We start from the raw sequence: 23,508 nt of genomic DNA, 5'->3' as shown, positions 1-23,508 counted from the left end.
TTAAATCAGTTAAAGTTTAAAAGAGCTTTAATTAACACCTTTTCACATGTTGTAGTTAAATATATCAAATATACACAGATATATTTTATTGTGTGGGCGGCACGGTGGCGTGGTGGGTAGCGCTGTCGCCTCACAGCAAGGAGGGCCTGGGTTCGATTCCCCGGCCGGGCGGCCAGGGTCCTCTCTGTGTGGAGTTTGCATGTTCTCCCCGTGTCTGCGAGGGTTTCCTCCGGGTTCTCCGGTTTCCTCCCACAGTCCAAAGACATGCAGTCAGGCCAATTGGGTGTGCTAAATTGTCCCTAGGTGTGAGTGTGTGAGTGACTGTCTGTGTCTGTCTGTCTGCCCTGCGATGGACTGGCGACCTGTCCAGGGTGTATCCTGCCTTCCGCCCGAAGACTGCTGGGATAGGCTCCGGCTCCCCCCCGCGACCCTGACGGAGAAGCGGCTTAGAAAATGGATAGATGGATGGATATTTTATTGTTTGATATATAACAGATTTCAAACTGTGTTAATATCGCACATACCACTAGTCATTAGTGTGAAATTGGCCCAAATCAAATTCTCAATCCAAATTTTATTTTGTTTGCTTGTAGGTTGGTACAGGGGAGAGAAGAGAGCCATGCATTTTGCTGTCCCAAGAATTTGGCGTGAACCGACTGATCACTCAACAAATTGCTACTTCTGCATGGTGGACCCTTCCAAACGTCGCACTGGCAAAAATGCAACGCCTGTAACGTACCCTGACATTCCTTCATCTATTGCCCCAGTACCACACTGCCCTGAACTTCCTGTACCAACACCTCCAGACAGAGCAACACCACCTTCAGAAGAAAGCAGCAGGTCAGACACCCAGGAAGATGTTGAAGATCACGATTTCTCTTCATGTGCAGATGAGGAGCGGAAGCCATACTACCCTAACCAAAAAGACCTCAATGATCTGATCAGAGACCTTGGTCTCACCAAGTCCAACACTGGGCTTCTGACATCAAGGCTCAAGCAATGGACTTTATTAGATGAAAGCGTCCAAGTCACAGGTCAGAGGAAGCGTCACCAAGTTTTTTTCCACCTTCTTCAGTCATCAAGACGGACTGTGCTTCTGCAACAATGTGGCCGGTCTATTCGAGGCTATAGGTATCACCTGTAACCCCGAATGAGTGGCGTCTCGTCATAGACAGCTCATGCAAGATCCTCAAAGCCGTGCTGCTTCACAATGGGAACAAGTACCCATCTCTTCCTGTAGCTCACTCTGTACACATGAAAGAGGAATACACCAGTGTCAAGATGTTGCTAGATTCCTTGAAGTATGATGAGTACAGCTGGGAATTATTGGAGATTTCAAAATGGTGTCATTCCTGATGGGCCTCCAAGGTGGTTTTACTAAGTATCCTTGCTTTATTTGCCTTTGGGACAGCCAGGATACTAAAGCGCACTACCACAGGCGGGACTGGCCTCAGCGGACAGAGTTCACTGTGGGGAAGAACAATGTAAAGTGGGAGCCACTGGTGGACCCACGCAAGGTGCTGATGCCACCACTACACATCAAGTTGGGGCTCATAAAACAATTTGTCAGGGCTCTAGATAAGGAGTCGAGAGCTTTCAATTACCTCCAAGATCTTTTCCCTAAGCTGTCTGAAGCAAAGATCAAAGCTGGTGTCTTCGTCGGACCACAAATCAAGAAGATCATAGAGTGCAGTGAATTTCCCAAGAAGCTGAATAGGAAGGAGAGAGCGGCTTGGAACAGTTTTGTCGCAGTGGTTCGCGGCTTCCTAGGCAATCATAAAGATGAAAACTATGTACAACTGGTCCAGACTCTGATAAAGAACTATGCTGCAATGGGCTGCAGGATGTCACTCAAAATCCATATCCTTGATGCTCATCTTGATAAGTTCAAAGAGAACATGGGAGCTTATTCAGAGGAGCAAGGCGAGCGCTTCCACCAGGACATTATGAACTTTGAATGCCGTTACCAAGGACAATATAACGAGAACATGATGGGCGACTATATTTGGGGATTGATTCGTGAATCTGATTTGCAGTATAGTCGTAAATCTCGGAAAACCACACACTTCTGAACAGTTTTTGGTAATCTGTGTAAATTTGCAATGCCTATAGTGTTCTTAGTCTGACTGTATAAATGAGAAGATACAAAATCGTCTGTTTCTATAATAAAAATTCATAATTTTCGTTGCCGTGGTCACAAAAGCGAAGTTTATGATGAATGTAAGCAATTTTTAATTTGTTTTAGACATAAGCAATTGGAATATAACATTAAAAAGCTGGGAACAAAACTTGTGTTAATAATTATTAGATATTATTATATATTAATAAAAAAAACACCATTAATTTTCTTTTCAATCCAATGCCAAGTAATTCTAATATCCTGATACCAGTCGTAATACTGAACCTTTTTACAGATAAACCAGTAAAAAGTCAAATTCATATTTGAAAGCCTTTGTATTAATATTAATAAACTGCCACATTGATCTACCATTACAGAGCATTTAATGAGTCTTATATGACTATGTGACTGTGTGTTTGTAATAAGCAGAAGGAGAAGAGGAAGGAAAAGTAGTTCCTATCCTATATATATATATATATATACACTGCTCAAAAAAATAAAGGGAACACTTAAACAACACAATATAACTCCAAGTAAATCAAACTGTGAAATCAAACTGTCCACTTAGGAAGCAACACTGATTGACAATCAATTTCACAGCTGTTGTGCAAATGGAACAGACAACAGGTGGAAATAATTGGCAATTAGCACAGACCACTTCTCAGTACCTTTCTGCTTTCTGGCTGATGTTTTGGTCACTTTTGAATGTTGGTGGTGCTTTCACACTCGTGGTAGCATGAGACGGACTCTACAACCCACACAAGTGGCTCAGGTAGTGCAGCTCATCCAGGATGGCACATCAATGCAAGCTGTGGCAAGAAGGTTTGCTGTGTCTGTCAGCGTAGTGTCCAGAGGCTGGAGACACTGGAGGAATGAAGGGTTGGGTTACATACATTATATGTACAGGGCACTATTACTGACCATAATGGATTATTTCAGAGTCCAGAGCACAAATATAAAACTCATTTAACAATTTATCAATACAAGTGTCCTTTGTTAATAATAAATTGCTGTGATGTGAATGAGATTCTTAAATATGCGTGCAGATTCTTCTTATGTGACTTGTATTCAGTGCTTTATAATCAAAAGCAGTGGACACTGTTGGGGGAAAGGACAGATAGGTGGTTTAGATTTCATCCAAGAGCTAAGTCTTGCATGTATTAATAATATAGATCAGTTCAGTTCAGTTAAGTTTCAGAATGAATACATCTTCTGATTCTGTTTCTGGTTTGACATCTTGATTTTAAATTTAGCAAACAGGAACTGGTTGAGCCTCTATGGGCACAGTATCAGCAACACAATGGAGACAGATGAAGCAAAATTTATGCCATGAAAAAAACAACTAACATGCATTGCCTTTTCATTTTTATATCTTTTGTCACATGTAAGTAGATTTTCATGCAGTAAGTTTTTGTATTGCATTCATTTAGACCAGTTATCAAAACCAGACATTAGTGTTAATGTACTATTAATAGTATTTCAAAACACAAAATGACAGTTATTTGCAGTCAGTAACAATAGCTGTCTGTCTGTTGTCTCTGCAGGTCTCGAGAGTGACAGGTTTTTAACTCTTCAAACTGGAGCGTCTGTCATTATTCCATGTCCCTATGATAACAAATATATGCAACATAAGAAATACTGGTGCTATCATCTTGGGGGAGAATTCAGTTACTGTGAGATTCGGGCGTATGCAAATACGACAAAGGAGAAATTAGTAGTGATCGATTACCCAGCTCAGAGTCTCTTTACTGTGACTATGAGAGATCTGCAGAGTGGAGACACTGGATGGTACTGGTGTGCTGTGGAGATTGAGGGATTGTGGCCTGATGTTAAAGAAGAAATGCATGTCACAGCAGAGTCAGGTATGAGATTACAATAGTATTAGCCTTTCCCTGAATTTAGTTGTGTTTCTCATGTTAATTATAATTAATCCAAACAACATTGTCTGTCTTTGTGTCCAGTTACTGATCTGTCTGTGATGGAGAGCAGTGTGAGTGGTCAGAATCAAATTTTTTATTGGAAGGGAGGGCAGGGTCAGTGTCCAGGGTCTCTACAGTACAGAGTATCTACATAACCAGAAGCAGTGGTGCAGCTCTAAAGACTGGTGCTGCTACACAGTGGGGAGGACTGACACATCCCAGAATTCTGGGTTCTTTGCATGATGCCACAGAAGAACCATTTCTGTTTCCCTTTAAATGGATAATTCTTTAGAGAACAATTCAAGTAAATGATTTGTAAGGGTGAGAACACTTTTAGTTAAAACTTCCATATAATTGAAAGGTTTTAGGAAAAACCCTTAAATTGGTCATTATATGAAAAGTTCTTTAATTAAATTTGGTTTGAATTAAATAAACATCACAGAAATGTAATATCACATCTATCGGAGAACACTTGTTTCACAGCCCTCAGTTCAGTGCAAGTGGTGAGAAGAGAGTAAAACAGGTTCTAAATATGCAGGTGGTGTTGTAGACCGTACTGTGTCCAAAGGGCAATAACACATTAATAAGTTTTATATCAACGTCCTAAAGATGATGAGGTTCTTATTTACTTTACTGTTGGAGGTGCATCCAGGCATCCAGGGAAAACTGGTGTGGCCAACTGAATAAAAGAAACAGCAAGCAGGCAGCTGGTCTAGCCTAGCTCAGTTATGATTGCTAGGTGAGTTTTCGCTTGGTTGTTAGCTTTCTCTCAGTAAGTTTCTCGAGCATAGAGAGCACACAGATGAACAGAGAATCATTTGGTGACTGGTGAGGGGACTACGGGCATACATGAGACTGATGATCAGCACTTTTTTGCAAAATACATCACCCATTTAGTGGGCATTGGAAAATCACTTGCAGAACATTCAGTATATTTCCAGAAGTACTCACTCACCCATCCAAATCATTTTCCAATCACTTCTACGTGTATAAAACCAAGCACCTAGGCATGCAAACTGCTTCTACTAACATTTATGAAAGAATGGGTCGCTCTCAGGAGCTCACTGAATTCCAGAGTTGTACCTGATAGGATGCCATCTGTGCAACAAGTCCACTCGTGAAATTTCCTCACTACTAAATATTCCAGTCAACTGTCAGTGGTGTTATAACAAAGTGGAATGACAGCAAATCAGCTACGAATTGGTAGGCCATGTAAAATGACAGAGTGGGTCCAGATCTCCAAACTTCATGTGGCCTTCAGATTAGCTCAAGAACAGAGCTTCATGGAATGGGTTTCCATGGCCAAGCAGCTGCATTCAAGCCTTACATCACCAAGTGCAATGCAAAGCGTCAAATGCAGTGGTGCAAAGCGCCAGCAGTGGACTCTAGAACAGTGGAGACGTGTTCTCTGGCGTGAAGAATCACGCTTCTCTGTCTGGCAATCCGATGGATGACTCAGAGTTTTTTGGTTCCCAGGAGAACGCAACTTGTCTGACTGAATTATGCCAAGTGTGAAGTTTGGTGGAGGGGGGATTATGGTTTGGTGTTGTTTTTCACAAGTTATGCTCGGCCCCTTAGTTCCAGTGAAAGGAACTCTTAATGCTTCAGCAGACCAAGAGATTTTAGATAATTTCATGCTTCCAACTTTGTGGGAACAGTTTGGGGATGGCCCCTTCCTGTTCCAACATGACTGTGCACCAGTGCACAAAACAAGGTCCATAAAGACATGGATGAGCGACTTTGTTGTGGAAGAACTTGACTGGCCTGCACAGAGTCCTGACCGCAACCTGATAGAACACCTTTGAGTTGAATTAGAGTGGACACTGTGAGCCCATCCAACATCAGTGTCTGACCTCACAAAAGCACTTCTGGAAGAATGATCAAAAATTCTCATACACACTCCTAAACCCTGTGGAAAACCTTGAAGCTGTTATATCTGCAAAGGGTGGGCCAACATCATATTAAATCCTATGGATTAAGAATGGGATGTTACTCAATTTCATATGCGTGTGAAGGCAGATGAGCGAATACTTTTGGAAATATAGTGTACTTCCTACAGGTATAAGATAAACCTACTTACACTGTAAAAAAATCTATAAACAGAATTATAGTGGCAAGAAATTAATAGTAAATTTTTGTAACATTAACAGACAATTCTGTTGCTTTGCTTTCACAGATATTATGAATGTGTTATTTAATAACTTATCAATAGACAAGCAATTCATCAACAATGGCTAATCTGTATCATTTGCTGTACTCACTCTCTCTCTCAAAAAGACGAAAAAAGACAGCCATTGACATTCCATTACTTATTTAATGTAAAATTCTGTTAAATTGCAGCGTATATCATGGACAGGACTATTATTTCACTCCATATACTAGTCCATAATTTTATATTTTTATATGTAAAAAAATCATACTAGACAGATGTTGACTTTTGGTGATAAAAGTCTGGATGGCTTCTTTTGTCTTTGGAAAACTCAATGTTTTCCCAAAAACAAGCTAAAACATGGACTCATCTGACCACAGCATACATTTCCACTTTTTTTGGACTAACATAGACGATCTTGGGCCCAGTAACTTCTGCACAGAATTGATTCATGGATTTCTTCTTGCGTAATAAAGTTTCAAGTTGCATTTCTTGTTGCAGCAGCAAACTGTGTTAATTGACGATGGTTTTCCAAAGTCCATCTGAGCCCATGTGGCTGTATTTAACAGTAGCGTGACGTTTTCTCAGGCAGTGCCATCTGAGGGCTTGAAGGTCACACAAATTCAACAGTGGTTTCTGGCCTTGCCCTATGCGGACAAAGATTTCTACAGATTCCCTGAATTTCTACAATATGTTTATATAATACAGTACATGGTGAAAGTCTTAAATTCTTTGCAATCTTCACTGAGAAATATTCTTTTCTTTTTACATTTGCGAGTCAAATGAAGGTTCAAGAGAATTAACAAATTACAGATTCTTGTTTTTATTACATTTATTTCCAAAATGTCCCAACTCCTCAGGAAATGTGATTTGTGTAGTTTATAAGATTTATGTACCTTAAGTGTACACTGAATTGAAAGAAATATGTCAGCATAACTGAATCCAACAACGGCAAGTGAACAGTGTCTTGTTGTCCTTTGTTCTTGTTCCTATGTTCTGTTTTCTGACATTAAGAAAGAAACAGTTAACAAAGGGATCAAAATGTTACTGTTACTGTTGAAATGACAAGATCAGCAAACTATTTACAATTACAACAAAAATGATACAGCTGTGTAATTTAATTTCATTTCACCAAAAAGTGTAAATAGGAATAAGAAGTTTAAACACACCTGCTGTTTTGTCTTATACGAACTGTATTCAGTGCTTCATAGTCAAAAGGCTCTAGAACAGAGGTGTGAAACTCAACCAATAGAGGGCCATATTAAAAAATCTCATCAAATCTGTGATTTTTAATTAATTTAGTATAATCTGAACTGGCTATTGCTTATTTAAAATATGCAAAAACTTCTAACAGTAAAATACAGACACTTGTAGTAGACCTTGAAATATTACATGAACCCCTGAAATACTCAAAAGTGTCTCAGACTTTTAAACCTACCTATTTGCTTGAACTAGACGCCCTTTCTTTTCATAAACTTTTAAAACTTGGGCTCAAATGAACTCCTGAGCTAACAGGCGTTTGTATTGGTTGAACTGCAGCTGAAATGCATTTTGGTGATACGACTCGTGTAGAATTGCACAGAATTGTCTAGAATTGAGGTGTAACCACTGTACCACAGACTGGTGTTGGGGTAGGAGAGTTGTAGTAGGTTACATTGCAGTGCATGCTGGGAACTATAGTGCAGCACATTGTGAAAAGGGCTAATATTAATAGAAAATGAAAAATCTGTTTTAGCCCAACACAAGGCCCACGAGTCAGATCAGGCCTGCCACACAATCCTGTCTGGCCCATTGGCCTTGTTTTTGACACATGGGCTTGAGAGTGAGGGGGCAGTGGCTGTCAGAGTTTGTCTGATGGCCTGAGGTCAGTCTCTCATCAGTTCATCTTTTATGAAGTCAGTCCATATCATACGACATGCTTTCTATAACGGTTTTGTGGCTTGATGGTAAATTTAACTTACAGGAACTGGCTCTGCTGATATCGTCACAGTGTCACCAACACAACAGACACTGAGGAAGCAAGAAAAGCTACACCTTATTCGACATAAGAACGAGTCTAACATGGACTACCTTTTGATGTTCATTTTCTTTATTCCCAGTAAGTCGACTTTCTATATTACCTTTTACATTAATCTGCAAAAAAGTTTTTATTAACTAATAGCAAAGTTTGAAACTAATGTACTGATCCTCAAGAATCTTAAATGCAACTAGCAAAAATAAGATAATAGTATGTGCAGAAAGTGACATTTGTTCTGATGTTTTTACAGGCATTGAGAGCCAGAGGTGGTCAGCAAGGCAGTTATCTCTTCAATCTGGAGGAAATTTCACCATCCCATGTCATTATGATATGAAATATATACAACATAAGAAGTACTGGTGTTATCATGCTGGGGGAGCATTTAATTACTGTAAGATTCTGGCTTATGAAAATACTACACAAGATAGAGTAACAGTGACTGATTATCCAGCTCAGAGTCTCTTTACTGTGACTATGAGAGATCTGCAGAGTGGAGACACTGGAATGTACTGGTGTGCTGTGGAGATTGGGGGAATATTTCAGCCAGATGTTAAAGAACAGTTTTACATCACAGTGAAATCAGGTATTTGATTATAAATCCTATTCATGACTGTTTGTTCATCACTGAATTTTGGTGTTTCTTTGACTATGTTTCATCATGGCATCATTACAGAATTGTCTCTCTTTGTGTCCAGATCCTGATCTGTCTGTGTTGGAGAGCAGTGTGAGTGGTCAGGAAGGGGGCAATGTCAGTGTCCAGTGTCTCTACAGTGCTGGATATCAGAATGAACAGAAGTGGTGGTGCAGATCTAAAGACCAGAGGTGTTACACAGTGGGGAGGACTGACACATCCCAGAATTCAACTGTTCAGACCAGTGATGATGGGAGAAAATCCTTCAGTGTGGAGATGAGTGGGCTGCAGAAGAGTGATGCTGGCTGGTACTGGTGCAAAACTGGAGATCTGCAGGCTCCTGTTCATCTCAGTGTCAGTGATGCTCCTCCAGCTACGATCACAAACACTGGTATTTGATTTCATGAAGTGAATACAGCTGTAATATAATGCTTAGCATATGATAGGAAACAGTAAAGTGTGGTCAGGAAAAAGACCTGCTCTAGTAAACATTAGTAAGCAATGTTTAAATGTATAAAATGTAAATGTATACGTTTTAAAGGTAGATGAGCGTTTTAAAGGCTTTGAATTCTCACTGAAGTTTTTAAACAAGCACTCAGTCACTCATTCTAAATATAGAGCTGCTAGATTTCAGCCGTGTTAAAATCAGACAGCCCTCACTGGTTTATTTAGTTTGTTTATACATTTGTCTTCATACATGTAGAGATGCAAATAAAACATGATCATCAGAGGTTAAATTAATTTAGTTCTGTATAACAATAAATGTTCCTGGCCACTGTTTGTTCTGCCACTGTGTAACACAAATAAAACCACAAGAAAACAACTCTACTGATGGCACTAATGATGATGTTCTAAATTAACATGATAGAAATATAGAATATGTGGTTTCATGAGCAGCTGCAGAACACAGTCACCCTGCATCTGAAAATCTTCCTACATCAGCCTGTAACCATAAAAGGCACAGAGAAAGAGAGAGAGAGAGAGAGAGAGAGAGAGAGAGAGAGAGAGAGAGAGAGAGAGAGAGAGAGAGAGAGAATGACAGTGAGAGAGAGAGAGAGAGAGAGAGACAGAGAGAGAGCGAGAGAGAGAGAGAGAGAATGACAGTGAGAGAGAGAGAGAGAATGACAGCACTAGTACATTTTTATCTACTTCATCTGATGGAATGTAATGAAATTGGGTCAATTCAAATGTGCACATTCCACATGAATAAAATCATGAGCTATGGCAGTCAAAACTGTAATGTGTTGAATTCATACAGAGATCATTTTAAATCATGTCAATTCAGTGATCACAATGTATGATGTATTTTCAAAGTAAAACCTCTTCACGAGTCTAAATGGCTGCATCAGACTCTGTCAGAGTTTTACTTTGCACAGTTGCTTCATAGTAACTCCAGCTTTCTCTGAAGAGGACAGATTTAATATTGACACAGTCACACCATTTCATTGTTCTACTAACATCAACTTGTTTCTTTTTTCAACAGTTACAACGGCTGTGACTTCAGTTTCTGCCTCTGAGAAAACCAGCACCAGTGAGGCCACTTCAGGTACGATCAGTCAGTCTTTTAAAGCTGCACTCATGCATGACATCATTCAATGTCATGTGTGTACATGCTTGTGTACTTATTTTACTTATTTTCACATTCACGAAAATGTTTCATTTGTCTGGGGCCCCCAAACATTTAGATAAAACTAAATTTTTATTTTCTGTATTTATATTGCAAAACTGTAGTAGCTACACACTGTTTACGTTACTGCTGCCTTCTAAAGTGTAGCGAATCGTTTCCCTTGCTAGTTGTCTGCTTTAGGGGTGTCACTACAACACAAGCAGGAGTAAGAGGCTGTACACAGAATTATCTTGCTTTAAAAACTCATTATTTTGGATGTAGCCTAACTATGGGTGTAACAAAAGCAACTCTGCCTTTTATGAGCAGTCTGAGTGGTTAATGCTCAGCTCATTTGCATAAAGTTCATCAGAGACAGCAGAGTATATGATGTGTGCATGCATATATTGTTGTCTCTCACCAGAATCTAGCACATTATAATAAGTTCTGTTTTGATCTAAATGATCCAAACAATTTCAATGACAGAAATGACCAGGTTCATAAAACTAGGCAGTAACAGCAAACAGTACAGCACAGTAAACAGGAGCTATACATATTTTTTTCATGGTAAAGATGCTTTAAAGTTTTAATCAACTTTGTTTATAAAATGTTGTTTTTCTATAAAAAATGTTTTAAAAATGTTAAATCTTAAAAAGAATAAAAATAAAATGTGAAACTTTTATTTTTAGAAATTATATTTTAGCATGTAAGATTTCATTTGTCATTGGTAGCAGTTGAAGACTTTTTCCAGTTCATTTTTATTACAGTAACAATTTTTCCTAACATTAATTAGTTTAACACATGGTATTATTTTATTAATTTTATTTAAGAATAAATTAAATTACTTTGTTGTACTTTTACTATGGCAAGCCATTTAACCTTCTAGTTACTTTTTCTATTGATCTCAGGAATTGTGAATTTAATTTTTTCTTGTACATATTTAATCTCTTAGATCTGGAATCAGTAAATGGAAAACTATAAAAAAAATCAACTAACTAGTAACAATTCAGTTTTTACCTCTAAGAAATGGATTTTAATTAGTAAAAATGTCGTTTTCACATGTGTGAACTGAAGTTCTTGGCAAAATCTGTTGTACATTGCAATTCCTGGATGATTAGTTCTGGATCACAAACATCATTTAAACTCATCCAAATGTTTCTGATGGAGCTCTGCCACTCCAGAGAACAGAGCTCCGCAACCCCAAAGCTGGAGGGCTTTATACCCCTCTAGCCCACGCTTGGCTTGACGCAAATAGTTTATCTGATCTTTGAAGTGTCTATGAATATGGCCTATAGAACCTAACATGATGTCACAGTAAATGCTGCCCACATGCTGCTAAAAATGCACCACCAACCTTCCAGTGCCCCTGGAGCTTATTTTTGCTTGTATGAGCCTATGCATACAAGCATGCAGAGTCCAGCGCCCCCCCACCTGTGGGTGCATGTGTATGTGTGTGCACGTATGCATCTGATGAGCAGCCACCACAAAAAAAAATTCAACTGATGCCAGTGTCACAAAGTAGTTATCACATCTTCTAAGCTGCTTCTCCCTCAGGGTCTCGGGGGGCGCTGGAGCCTAGCTTAGCGGTCAACGGGCAGAAGGCAGGATATACCCTGGACAGGTTGCAAGTTCATTGCAGGGCAGACAGACAGACAGACATACATACACAATCACACACACTCACACCTGGGGCAGTGTAGAATGTCCAATTGGCCTGACTGCATGTCTTTGGACTGTGGGAGGAAACCGGAGGAAACCCACGCAGACACGGGGAGAACATGCAAACTCCACACAGAGAGGACCCTGGTCGCCCAGCCGGGGAATCAAACCCAGGCCCTCCTCGCCATGAGGCAACCGCACTACCCACCGTGCCACTGTGCCGCCCCTGTTTCCAAATACTGAAGTGAAATATAAAAATAAAGAATGTAAAGAGCGCTCAATTACATTATTTGTATGTTTGAGGTTTGATATGATTGACCTGGTCATCTTTTTATCTTATATGTTAGTCTCTGGGAGCACAGCAAAAGCAGCACCAGGTGACATGAGCAGCACCTCCCCCAGGTCTTTTCCTGCTATCAGTATAATGTGATTGAGAATGAGCTAGAAACGATTTGAACTGGTAATGAACATTTATTAGGGAAGAGTGGGCTAGGGGGAATCCCTAAAACTGGTCTTCTGTTGTCCCTGGTCATTACATCTAGTACCGCTGTCATTACACCTATTGGGCGAAAATAGAGTTCACCATTAAATGAATCAAGTCACATAGGGCATATAATTAACACATTTGCTTTGTCCTTCTAGGTTCTGCAAGTATTACTACAGAAACAGAATCAGCAAAAGATCCGTGAGTAGTGCACTTCTGCAAGTGCTTTTATTTTTAATGACATTTATCAGGGAGTAGCTAAGTAGCGTGCTACTTTTTGTAACTACCTACATTTTTTTTGTAGATAATAGCTGTAACTGCCACAGTTTTATGAAATGTAACTAATAGCTGTAGCGCCTGACTGACCTGTGGACAGTTTGAGCAAACTAGTAAGCTTAGAAGAGCCATTCTGTTCTTTCAACCACCTTGGGAGCCACAACACTTTATTTCCGTTTTACCATCTTGGCTCTAAGTATGTCTCAGTATGTGCTAATGTACTAGTATAGGCTAAAAATATAATATAAACACAGACTTTGCTGTGCTTTAAGCTTTAGCTCAGCTCTAGCAACTTCTCTCACATCTTGGGAACGTTTTCTGCAAGTTTCTTGTAAAATGTCTCTCAATCTTTGACTTCTTATAAAGAGAAGTGGCTTCAGCTTTGTGACTTGTTGCAGATTAAACATATGAGAAAACCATCTCAGAGCTTACAAATGCAAATCATCTCCAAATTATTGCTGTTTGTCCTAATACTTTCTCTTTGCCTTTTCGTTATCTGTGTTGCCGTATGACCAGTAGTCTACTCAGTTGTCAGCATTAAAAGTTTACATTAACTCCAGCATTTATGGCCATTTATTATGACATTTGTTAGGACTGTGTGTTATAACGATTTCACAGCAGTGGAGGATTATGTTATTTTACTTAAATCTAGTTCCAGCTCTGCAGCAATGGAAAGATTCAGGCCTGATTCTCACCTCAAACAGAGCCACAGTCACTGATGAAAATTTTGAGGCTGATGTTTTGCTGAAATTTAACAAAGGACTCTGTCATGTCTGTATGGTACGGAGCCCCTAAGGGGCCATAGTTTAAAAAAAAAAAAAAAAAGTTAATGACACTGTGTTTCCTTGCAAATGTTTTGCATTGAGTTTCAGTTTGCACTCACTAATAGCATAATCATGTTTGATTTTGACAAGTGACACTATGTTCATATGATAAACATAAAATTCAATGAGATGCTCCATATCTGAGTTTTTTTAATCATAGCCCCTTAGGGGCTTTGTGTGAAATGTTTAAATTTCAGTTTTATTTCAATAGTTCACAATGCTTTGCACAAAATTGTTTGGTTGTATATGGTTATTTGTGTTGATTTTTGTTGGGATTTTTGTTTTTGTTTTGTTTTTTCTACACGTTTGTTGGATATCATGCCTTTTGTAGTGTAAATTTGATTGTTGGTTACACTTTTTGGTGATCTTTTTGTATATTTGCAGCTTTTCAGTTATATGTTTCTTGCTGACACAAGATAAAATGCAGTGCCTTGTTAACATTTTGAGCTTTAGGCTTGTTTGTTGTCTCAGGTGGAGATACACAAATATTCTGACAATCACACTTTCAAAGTAGTTTAAAAGTAGTGCACTACTTTTCAAAAAGTAGCTAAAAAGTAGCCACTACTTTTTCTGGAAAAGTAGCTAAATTGTAGCTAGCTACAAATTTTGGGCGATTAGCTACAAAGTAGCTAATTACATATTTTTCAGTAGCTATCCCAACCCTGTCTTTAATTAGAGATTCATCATCACACTCCATTATCATACCTCCCCTTGCTTCTGAACTGGCTCTTCTTCAGTAATGACTTCTGAGAAGGTTAATAGCAGCACAGGAAAGAGTGGGGGAGTACAACATAAGTACATTCTGAAATGCTGATGAACAGAATTTTTATTGATTCTGCTGAAATGATGATTTCATTAGTCAATAGCATGTGTACTCTGAGACCCTGATTTACTAAGATCCCAAATAAGTAGTGCTAATTTGCATGTGCAGTTCAGTTCATTGTGTGAGCAGTTAATGTTCATATTGTGACTTATAAATGACAACAAAGAGGTGTTGAGAACACTGTATGTAAATGGCAAGGTTTGATCTCAAAGAGTGCCAGTTGAAGTGTACGTTTATGAAAGATATGTAGCAAAAAAAAACTTAAATAAATAAATATAAAACAAAAACAAAAAATAAATTAACAAAAAAGCTAATGATATTTGACCTTTGATATATGACATTGGTAAATAAAATCAGGTTCATTTGTGGAGTGACAAGATCAGAACTATTTAGTTGCAGGATGAGGTTAAGTAAGTAATGCCGTAAGCTACATGCTGGAAGCTACATGCAGCTGGAAATATGTATGAAATACTCCCATTTGTTCTTTGCAACTGTTTTGTTTCCTGCTGATGCACCAGTAATCGCTATGCCATCAGAAATATGCAGCTGAAATATTAATCTAATATAAAATAAAACAGAACACTTCTAAGCTGCACTATGTAAAATGTGGGTACTTGGCGACCTCTCTGGTGGAATGTGTAATTACACACAATATGCAGAGTAACATTTTGTAACATTGGATGCAATGAAACTAAAAATGGGTCATGACTGGATCTTCTAGCAGGATAGTGTTCTGAAACATATGTCCAGATCAACACAAAAATCATTTAATTAAACTGTGTGGTGAGTTAAAGGTGAGAGTGCACAAGAGAGGACCAAGGACCATAAACGATCTGTAGAGATTCTGTAGAGGAATGACTTCAAATTCCCCACTCTGTGTTCTCCAACCTTATAAGATGATATAGGAGAAGACGAAGTGTTGTTTTATTGGCAAAAGCAGATTATACTAATTATGAAATGCAGGAGTGCCAAGGTTGGATTTCTCATTTTCAGATTAAGCTAATTATCAACAAAGCCTTACTAAATAAGTAACAGTAATGTGGTGCAAATCTTATATTAGAGATCAGTGATGGTATAATAATGCAAAATAAAAGAATCAGGAAGTGTATCCTTCTGGTTCATTGAGTCCAGCAAATGATAGCAGTGCTAAATTGCTCATACCATGTGTCTTCATTTACTGCAGGAAAGGAGAGACCAAGTTGGTCTGGGTTTTACCTGCTGTAGGGCTTGGAGTCCTGCTGATTCTGGTCAGCATTATCATCTGTGTATGGAGAAAAAAGTTCAGTGAGTAGTCTTATTTACTTGAAAGGCTTTTAAAAGTGTTTTTGAAATGCTTCTATTAAAACCTGTTGGGACAAGAAAAAAAGGCCCAGCTTTTGGAACATGTACAGTATACAGAAAGCAGACAGCACAGTCATATGGTTAAAGAGGTTAGGTAATCACTGTTAAAGTGCCCCTATCATGGACAATTGACTTTATATAAACATTTTAGTTTTAAAACATACTGGTCACTTCCCAGTCCATAAATGAAATATAAGCCACAAAATCAGTCTGTTTTGAATTCACTAGTTTTGTGATGGCACAAAAACCAACACCTTTACATGTATCCATCTGTTCAACTTTCAGCAGATTAGCTCTGTGCTTTCACACTGAAGTTATAAGGCGCCTTTAAGCCCAGTTGAATGAGGAACAATACAGGGCAGCCGATCAGATGACAGATCATTTATATATATCTATAACAGTCTTAAAGGATCAACGACAAAAAACAGCCTGTATAATTCTAAGGCATAATACTTTATCCCTTAGAATTATACAGGCTGTTTTTGTTACTGTAAATAGGTTGTAAAATGGTCATGTAAAAATGACTGATTTTGGTACATAAAGCCACACAAATGTAACAACTGGCCCTCAGGGAAAAATATAAAAAGTAAGCAAAATGTAAGGCATGAGCCGTTTAGTAAATAAGTTAGTTTCTCAACAAAGTCTAATCTGTATCATATGTTTTACTCACTCTCTCTCTCTCTCTCTCTCTCTCTCTCTCTCTCTCTCTCTCTCTCTCTCTCTCTAACAGATAAAAATGAGACCAGAGAGAGGAGCAGTAACACTGCAGTTCACATGGTTAGTATTGAGGTTAATGGGAGGCATCATGCAGTCTGGTTTAGCATTGATTTTAGTGTTGACTAGTGTTCTAACAGTAGACAAGAGTTACTGTGATGGCATCATACACACTTAAAAATAAGGTTTCCACATAATATAACCCCTTAAAATCCCATGTTTATGAGCTACTAAGGCTTATTATTCAGTAACTACATGGACTACAATGCAAACTACCAGAGTTATTCTTGGGATATAGAAGGGTGTAATAAAACTTTGAGTGTGCCAGTGGACCCTGGCTATTTAAAGGGTTAAGGGTTCTTCCTGGTAGAGAACCTACTCATTAAAAAAAGTACCACTTTTATCACTTTATTTGAAGGTTCTTTCAGTCTTTAAAGTCTCAGTTTGTGTGATACTAAAACTGAGTGTTATATTAACCATCCAGCAAAGTATAAATGAAATAAAGAAGATAGAAATGTAATAAAACATTTCTTAAATGTCACTTATCAGATCTATCTGAGAACTGTTTGTTCCTAATATTCTGGTGAGCACACTTGTTTGACGGACCTTAGTTCAGCACAAGTGGTAAGAAATGAGTGAAATAGGCTCGACATGTGCAGGTGGTACTGGAGACCCCGATGTGTCCACAGCTCACTAAAAACATTATCCAGTATTTATATTGCAACATCTTAAAGACAGTGAGGCTCTTATTCACTTTACTATTGGATCTGTGCCCAGTGAGAACTGATATGGCCAAGTGAATAAACAAACAGGCAACAGGCAGGCAGGTGAGCTAGCCTGATAGCTTAGTTATGCTTGCTAGGTTAGTTTTCGCTAGGTTGTTCGCTTTTTCTCACTAAGAGTGAGAAAGATATTATTAAATTATTATTAATATTAAAGATGTGTGGGCGGGACAAACTGCATCAGTCTTGTTATTGGTGAGGAGGCTAATTATGCACAGGTGACTCAAGATCACCACTTGAATTCTGGCAAAATACATCACCCATTTGGTGGATAGTTACAGAAAATATGTTGTACATGGATTTCATTATATTATTTTTATATTGTGAACTCATAAAAGCAAAATTAACCTACTTAGAAAGAAAATGTGGATTAGGTTCCCTGGGTCTTGAAAAGGTTTGTTCACACTGACAAATCTGTTCCTGCAGATCTTCAGTGGTGTCACATGAAGAGCCTGGGGCACTTTTTTGGGAGTATATTTGTAGTTTTGAAAAAAGTTCATTTGTTTTTACAAAAACGAGTATGATACTTTTAATCAATGCAGTATTTTAGAACTTTATAGCAGTCTAGTTTTGTGTGTTAAATGTCTTCTGCAGCTGAAGCAGCATTCAGTAGTGTTATTAAATCAAAGAAAAAGATAGGATTCTACACTCATTTGGTTATAATAACCTTAGCATTCAGTTATTATTATTGAGTTACTCTGAGTGAATTATGTCCACAGCCTTCATCTGCACTGCATCATGAAAATGGTGTGATCTACAGCTCTGTAGATGCAGCTACCAAAAACAACACTGTGAGTGAACTTCTAAAAATACAGTAACATTTACATTTACAGCATTTAGCAGACGCTCTTATACAGAGCGACTTACAAGAAGTGCTTTGTCAATTTAGAGAAATTATCTTTGCTAGTTACCAATAGCTTAGAGAAAAAGACAGTCCTGAGCTCAGATACTGCTAGAAACAAAATGTCACTGCAGACACCAAGAGGAAAAGAAACAGAGTTGAACGCAGAACTCTGTGCCATTCAATGCAATACAATAACAATAAGATACAATACAATAAACTACAATACAGAGTGAAGTACAATAAAATAAGTGCAGCTTATAATTCAGTGACAGTTCATTGTTTTAACTACTACAGTTTAAGTTGGTTTAAAGCTGCAAGTGATGGAAAATTTAATTTAGATAGAAGTTCCTCAGCCTCAGTGAGCCTTTAGTTTAGTTGGAGAAAGAGCACTCAGGGTGTCAGAGGAATCAGAGATCCTTCTTTATTACTAAAGCTGTTCCATTTTCCAGGTCTCTCCAGCAGGTGGCAATGATTGGGTGATCTACAGCTCTGTGGTCACTAATTGAGAGGTAAGAGTCTCAGACTGGGGTAGTGAGTTTACTGAAAGGCAAAACTGAGTTGATTGAGCCCTTTATTCAAGTAGAAATGATCAAGTTATTTACTTTAATTTTTCTATTTCTTTGTTATGTCTTGATTGCAGGTGTAAGCAGATGGATTTCTGGAGCAGAGAGGGTGCTGTAATACAAGTAACGTGCAAAATGAATATAGACTATAGATTATCTGGCATGTACATGTACTCTTTTCCTTAGTCCTATTATGTATGCAATTTGAATCCACAACATTCAATGGCTTTTAGAGCTGCTAATAAGTGTTCTTCTAGCTTAAAGCTGTAAATTTTGGTGGATTGGAGTCCTCTCTGGTGGAAATGTGTAATTGCACACAATATGTAGGTTTTATCTTTATTTTTACCCTTTAAAATTATTGCCAAATTATGAGCAAAAACTGATTTCTTTGTTCTATATTAGCTTGATTTTGCAGAAATAATAAAAAAATACATTAAAGGAAACTCAATTCCAAAAATCCACGTCCCACAGTTTGTAATGTTTATTTCCCAATGTCAATTATTGGAAACCCTGGAAATTCTCGCTATTAAAATCTATTCTATATATATTCTGTTCTGTTGTAGGGTGAAGGAAACAATATTGATTACTGTAATTATATTGATGATGTACAGATATTTCTGGCCTTTATAACAGATGAGTACAGTCTAGTAGAATCACTGTACCAATCTATGGAGCTCATAAATACAAACCACATTTCTGGAGAAGTTTGTAAAATGCAACAAAAACAAGAATCTGTGATTTTGTTTATTTTCTTGAACAATTATTTAACTGAAAAAACTACAATGAAAAAAATACAAATGTTCTCATTGACCAACTTATTATATTTAAAACTGTAGAATTAAATGCATGTAACACAAAGTTGGGACAGGGGCATGTTGACCATTGTGTGAAATCAACTTTCTTTTAAACGCACTTTTTAATCTTTTTAGAACTGAGGACAATCATTGTTTCAGTTGGTCTGCAGGCCGGCCAGTGAAGCACACACACTCTGTATCTGTGAAGCCATCCACATGCAGGGATGTCCCATCTTGATGGCAGCATATCACTAAAGTCCTCTGTTTGAAAGGGTATCTTCAAACCAAAGTCACCCCAGCTGTGGGCACTTATGTACTCCATACCATAACAGATATTGGCACATTTTGCCAATAAAGGTCTGGATGCTCCTTTTTATCTTTGGAGAACTCAATGTCTGTTTTTCCCAAAACAAGCTAAACAAGGACTCTAGATTTCTACAGGTTCTGTAAATATTTTTACAGTATGTGTACAATAGATGGTGAAATTCCTAAATTCTGTGCAATCTTGCATTGAACTGTTTGGCAGTTCTCTCACAAAACTTGGCACAAAGTGATGAGCAACGACCCATCTTCACTTGCGCACACTCATCCTTTGGTGGACACTTCTTTTATACTCCATCATGATATCCTTACCTGTTACCAGTTCAGCTGCTTATTGTGGCATGTTTCAAAACAGTGTACCTTGAATATTCTATGATTTTTTTTCTGTTATTCTGCCCCCTTTTGTGTGTGTTGCAGGCATCAAATTGAACATTTGTGTACCTTTACAAAATACAAGCAAGTTGATCAGCGAAAATACTGTCAAACTTTCCTTTGTAAATTTGCCAGTTAAATGAAGGTTCAAGAGAATTAACAAATCACAGATTCTTGTTTTTATGACATTTTACAAAATGTCACAGTTTCTCAGGAAATGTGGTTTGCATGTTGTTCTGATATAATTGGCAAATAACTGTAGTTTATAAGATACACTATATTTCCAAAAGTATTCGCTCATCTGGTTTCACATATACGAACTTGAGTAATATCTCATTCTTAATCCATAGGGTGTAATATCATATCGGCCTACCCTTTGTAGCTATAACAGCTTCAACTATTCTGGGAAGGCTTTCTACAAGGGTTAGGTGTGTGTTTATGGGAATTTTTGACCAGTCTTTCAGAATCGCATTTGTGAGGTCAAACGCGGATGTTGGATGAGAAGGTCTACCTTGCAGTCTCACTTGCAGGTGGTCACTCAAACCTGGCACCTCACGGTGCTGTATTGAGACCTCCTGGCCCCATGTCTGGAGGATTGGGCAAGGTTTAACAGCAACACTCGTCTGCCTGCATTGTGCCAATTGTAAAGTTAGGTGGAGGGGTGATTATGGTGTGGCGTTGTTTTTCAGGAGTTGGGTTCAGTTCCTTAGTTCCAGTGAAAGGAACTCTTAATGCTTCAGCAGACCAAGAGATTTTAGATAATTTCATGCTTCCAACTTTGTGGGAACAGTTTGGGGATGGCCCCTTCCTGTTCCAACATGACTGTGCACCAGTGCACAAAGCAAGGTCCATAAAGACACGGATAAGCGAGTTTGGTGTGGAAGAACTTGACTGGCCTGTACAGATTCCTGACCTCAACCTGACAGAACACCTCTGGAATTAATTAGAGCAGAGGCTGTGAGCCAGGCCTTCTTGTCCAACATCGGTGTCTGACCTCACAAATGCACTTCTGGAAGTATGGTCAAAAATTCCCATAAACATACTCCTAACCCTTGTGGAAAGCCTTAGCAGAAGAGTTGAAGCTGTTAAAGCTGTAAAGGACCAACATCATATTAAACCCTATGGATTAAGAATGGGATCTCACTCAGTTTTCATATGCGTGTGAAGGCAGACGAGTGAATACTTTTGGCACTTTTGGTGTAATTTACTTTCAACTAAACATGTACTAAATTGTCCATAATTATATAAAAACAATATGGAAATTTAAATGTCCCCAGGAGCTCAGTCTTGATCTACCTGTCTTATTGAACTAGATGCCTGGCATCCTTCACTAATACTTAACTCAGTGAGCTGCTGAGCTGATGTTAGATCTTTATATTGGTTGCAATGCAGCTGGTGTGGAATTGTGTGGAATTGTTTAAAACTGAGGTGTAACCAATGACCCACAGACTGTTGTTGGGGAGAGCTACCTTCTGGCAATGTTTAGTTCCAACCTGTTTTCAAAAAACTGCCACAACCCTTAGTGACCTCTAGTACATCTGATCCAGCTAATCATGAACTTGGGAAGGGGTTGATTACCTGGAGTAGGTGTGACAAATTATGGTTGGAACAAGGCTCTGCAGGAAGGTAGCTTTCCAGGACCAGGTTTGGGGACCACTGTTGCAGGCAATTTTTATTCAGGTTTTTCCTTTATTTTGTCATTTGTCTGTAGAAGCACTGCTATAGGTTTATAGTTATGTCTGCATTGGTGATTTCTTTTGCTTCCGTTTGGGCATCCTCTAACCCAGGGGTGTCAATCATATGGCCTGTAGGCTGGGACCAACCAGATTATGGGTCTTATCAGGCCTACAAGATGAATTTAAAATCAGTGTTCTGAATTAAAATCTCATGTGGACCAAAACCGCCAGTTTGCAAAGTAATAATTGACATGACACTCAACCAATCACTTAGTATTTATAAACACGGCTTCTGCTGACTAGCAAGTGAAGAACTATGGCAAAACTCCTCATAACAAATCAGGGGTATGGCTTTGGTGGTAAATTGGTCACTACTGTTAGGTTAAGGGACATTCCTAACAATGTAAATTGAAAGAGTCTTGGATTATTCCTCTTGGAAGACCACACTTACAGCGCAATGAAAAAACATGTAGCTCTCTGGTAACTTAAACTTTAGCGTAAACTGTAATTGCTTGAAACTTGCATGAAACCAAATTGCACTTGACTTGCATGATGTTAACCATCCTGCAACTCATTTGAAACTCAGCTGCAACAGTTGCACATGCTTCAACTTTGTGGAACAAGTTTCATGAAGCAGCCAACAAAATGTCAGTAACACATCATGTGTTCACCTTGAACGACCACTTTCAAACCACAGATTTCACCAGATAAGTGAGCAAGAAAACAAGACAGACCAACTAAGTGACTCAGGGTTGGTAATCATTTTATCAGTTTCCTGACCTTTGACAACAAACGTGACCTGCTGGTTTATCTAGCCAGCTAATGCTAACAGCTGTTTAAATGGCTAAATGTGCAGAGTGTATTCTTCTTTACCTGCTGTTTTCATGATTTACATGGGTACATTAATTTTCTCCCCTCTTAATGGCCCCCAATTTTACATGAAGCTCAGATTTAATTGAGATTCTGAGGATGAAAATTGTTACAGAAGAGAGACTGAGATCAGTCTGCAATGAACTTGTGTTGCTTGGACAGGATGTGTGAGACATAAAGCAGACTATAACAATAATGGATACTTAAAATTCATTTTTAAGGGCACAAAACAGTTAAAACAAAAAAACTCATATATACAACTCATATAAACTCATATATATAACTAGTGATCTTTCTATGATCAGTGAATAAGTTGATCCACTGATCCACTGCTTATGGATATCAGGGATATCCATAAATGTGAAAAGCCCAGTACAACTAGTACCTCATATATAGTAACGTGTGATATTCACTACCATGTCACTGCAGCTGTGCTGAGAATGGCCCACCAATCAATATGTTTTCAGCAGTGGTCCTATAGTGGTCCCGTTTCCACTGATGGATGAGGTAAAGTGGAGCTGATAAATCGTGCATCAACAGATATTTTCCAGTGAGTAATTGTAGACCTACAAAGTGCCCCATATGGTAGGTGTTTCTGATAAAATGGCCAGCGAGGTTAGATACAGTGTCAGGTAGTTGCATTTAGTAAACTCAGGGCATGCTGAATTCAGAATCTGTCAATACATATTTTTTTCTAGTGCTGTGATCTTGATCATGTGATAAAAGT

General features: G+C 38.4%; 1 protein-coding gene and 1 long non-coding RNA gene across 2 annotated transcripts; both read left to right on the top strand.

Annotated features, from left to right (window-relative positions):
- The first annotated feature begins 8,205 nt into the window (after positions 1–8,205).
- LOC108427090 (CMRF35-like molecule 5) lies at positions 8,206–12,786 on the top strand. The gene is made up of 5 exons (XM_017697035.1): positions 8,206–8,285; positions 8,455–8,787; positions 8,900–9,226; positions 10,319–10,381; positions 12,740–12,786. The coding sequence occupies exons 1-5, from the start codon at positions 8,249–8,251 to the stop codon at positions 12,784–12,786; spliced, it is 807 nt and encodes a 268-aa protein (XP_017552524.1). The 5' UTR covers positions 8,206–8,248.
- A 5,273-nt stretch (positions 12,787–18,059) lies between these two features.
- Positions 18,060–18,944, top strand: LOC119261574. The gene is made up of 3 exons (XR_005129059.1): positions 18,060–18,132; positions 18,635–18,694; positions 18,826–18,944. It is a non-coding gene; the product is annotated as an uncharacterized LOC119261574 (long non-coding RNA).
- The last annotated feature ends 4,564 nt before the right edge of the window (positions 18,945–23,508 follow it).

The sequence above is a fragment of the Pygocentrus nattereri genome, chromosome 19 (assembly GCF_015220715.1).
Source record: "Pygocentrus nattereri isolate fPygNat1 chromosome 19, fPygNat1.pri, whole genome shotgun sequence".
NCBI classification, from domain to species: Eukaryota; Metazoa; Chordata; class Actinopteri; order Characiformes; family Serrasalmidae; genus Pygocentrus; species Pygocentrus nattereri.
The sequence above is the reverse complement of the archived record's forward strand: the minus strand, read 5'-3'. Positions and strand labels throughout refer to the sequence as shown.

What these genes read in the sequence shown, in the direction of transcription:
- LOC108427090 (XM_017697035.1), top strand. Translation starts at nt 8,249, where the DNA reads ATGGACTACCTTTTGATGTTCATTTTCTTTATTCCCA. An exon ending in AGCTACGATCACAAACACTG is followed by an intron (nt 9,227 to 10,318) that starts GTATTTGATTTC and finishes TTTTTTCAACAG; the next exon opens with TTACAACGGCTGTGACTTCA. An exon ending in CACCAGTGAGGCCACTTCAG is followed by an intron (nt 10,382 to 12,739) that starts GTACGATCAGTC and finishes TTGTCCTTCTAG; the next exon opens with GTTCTGCAAGTATTACTACA.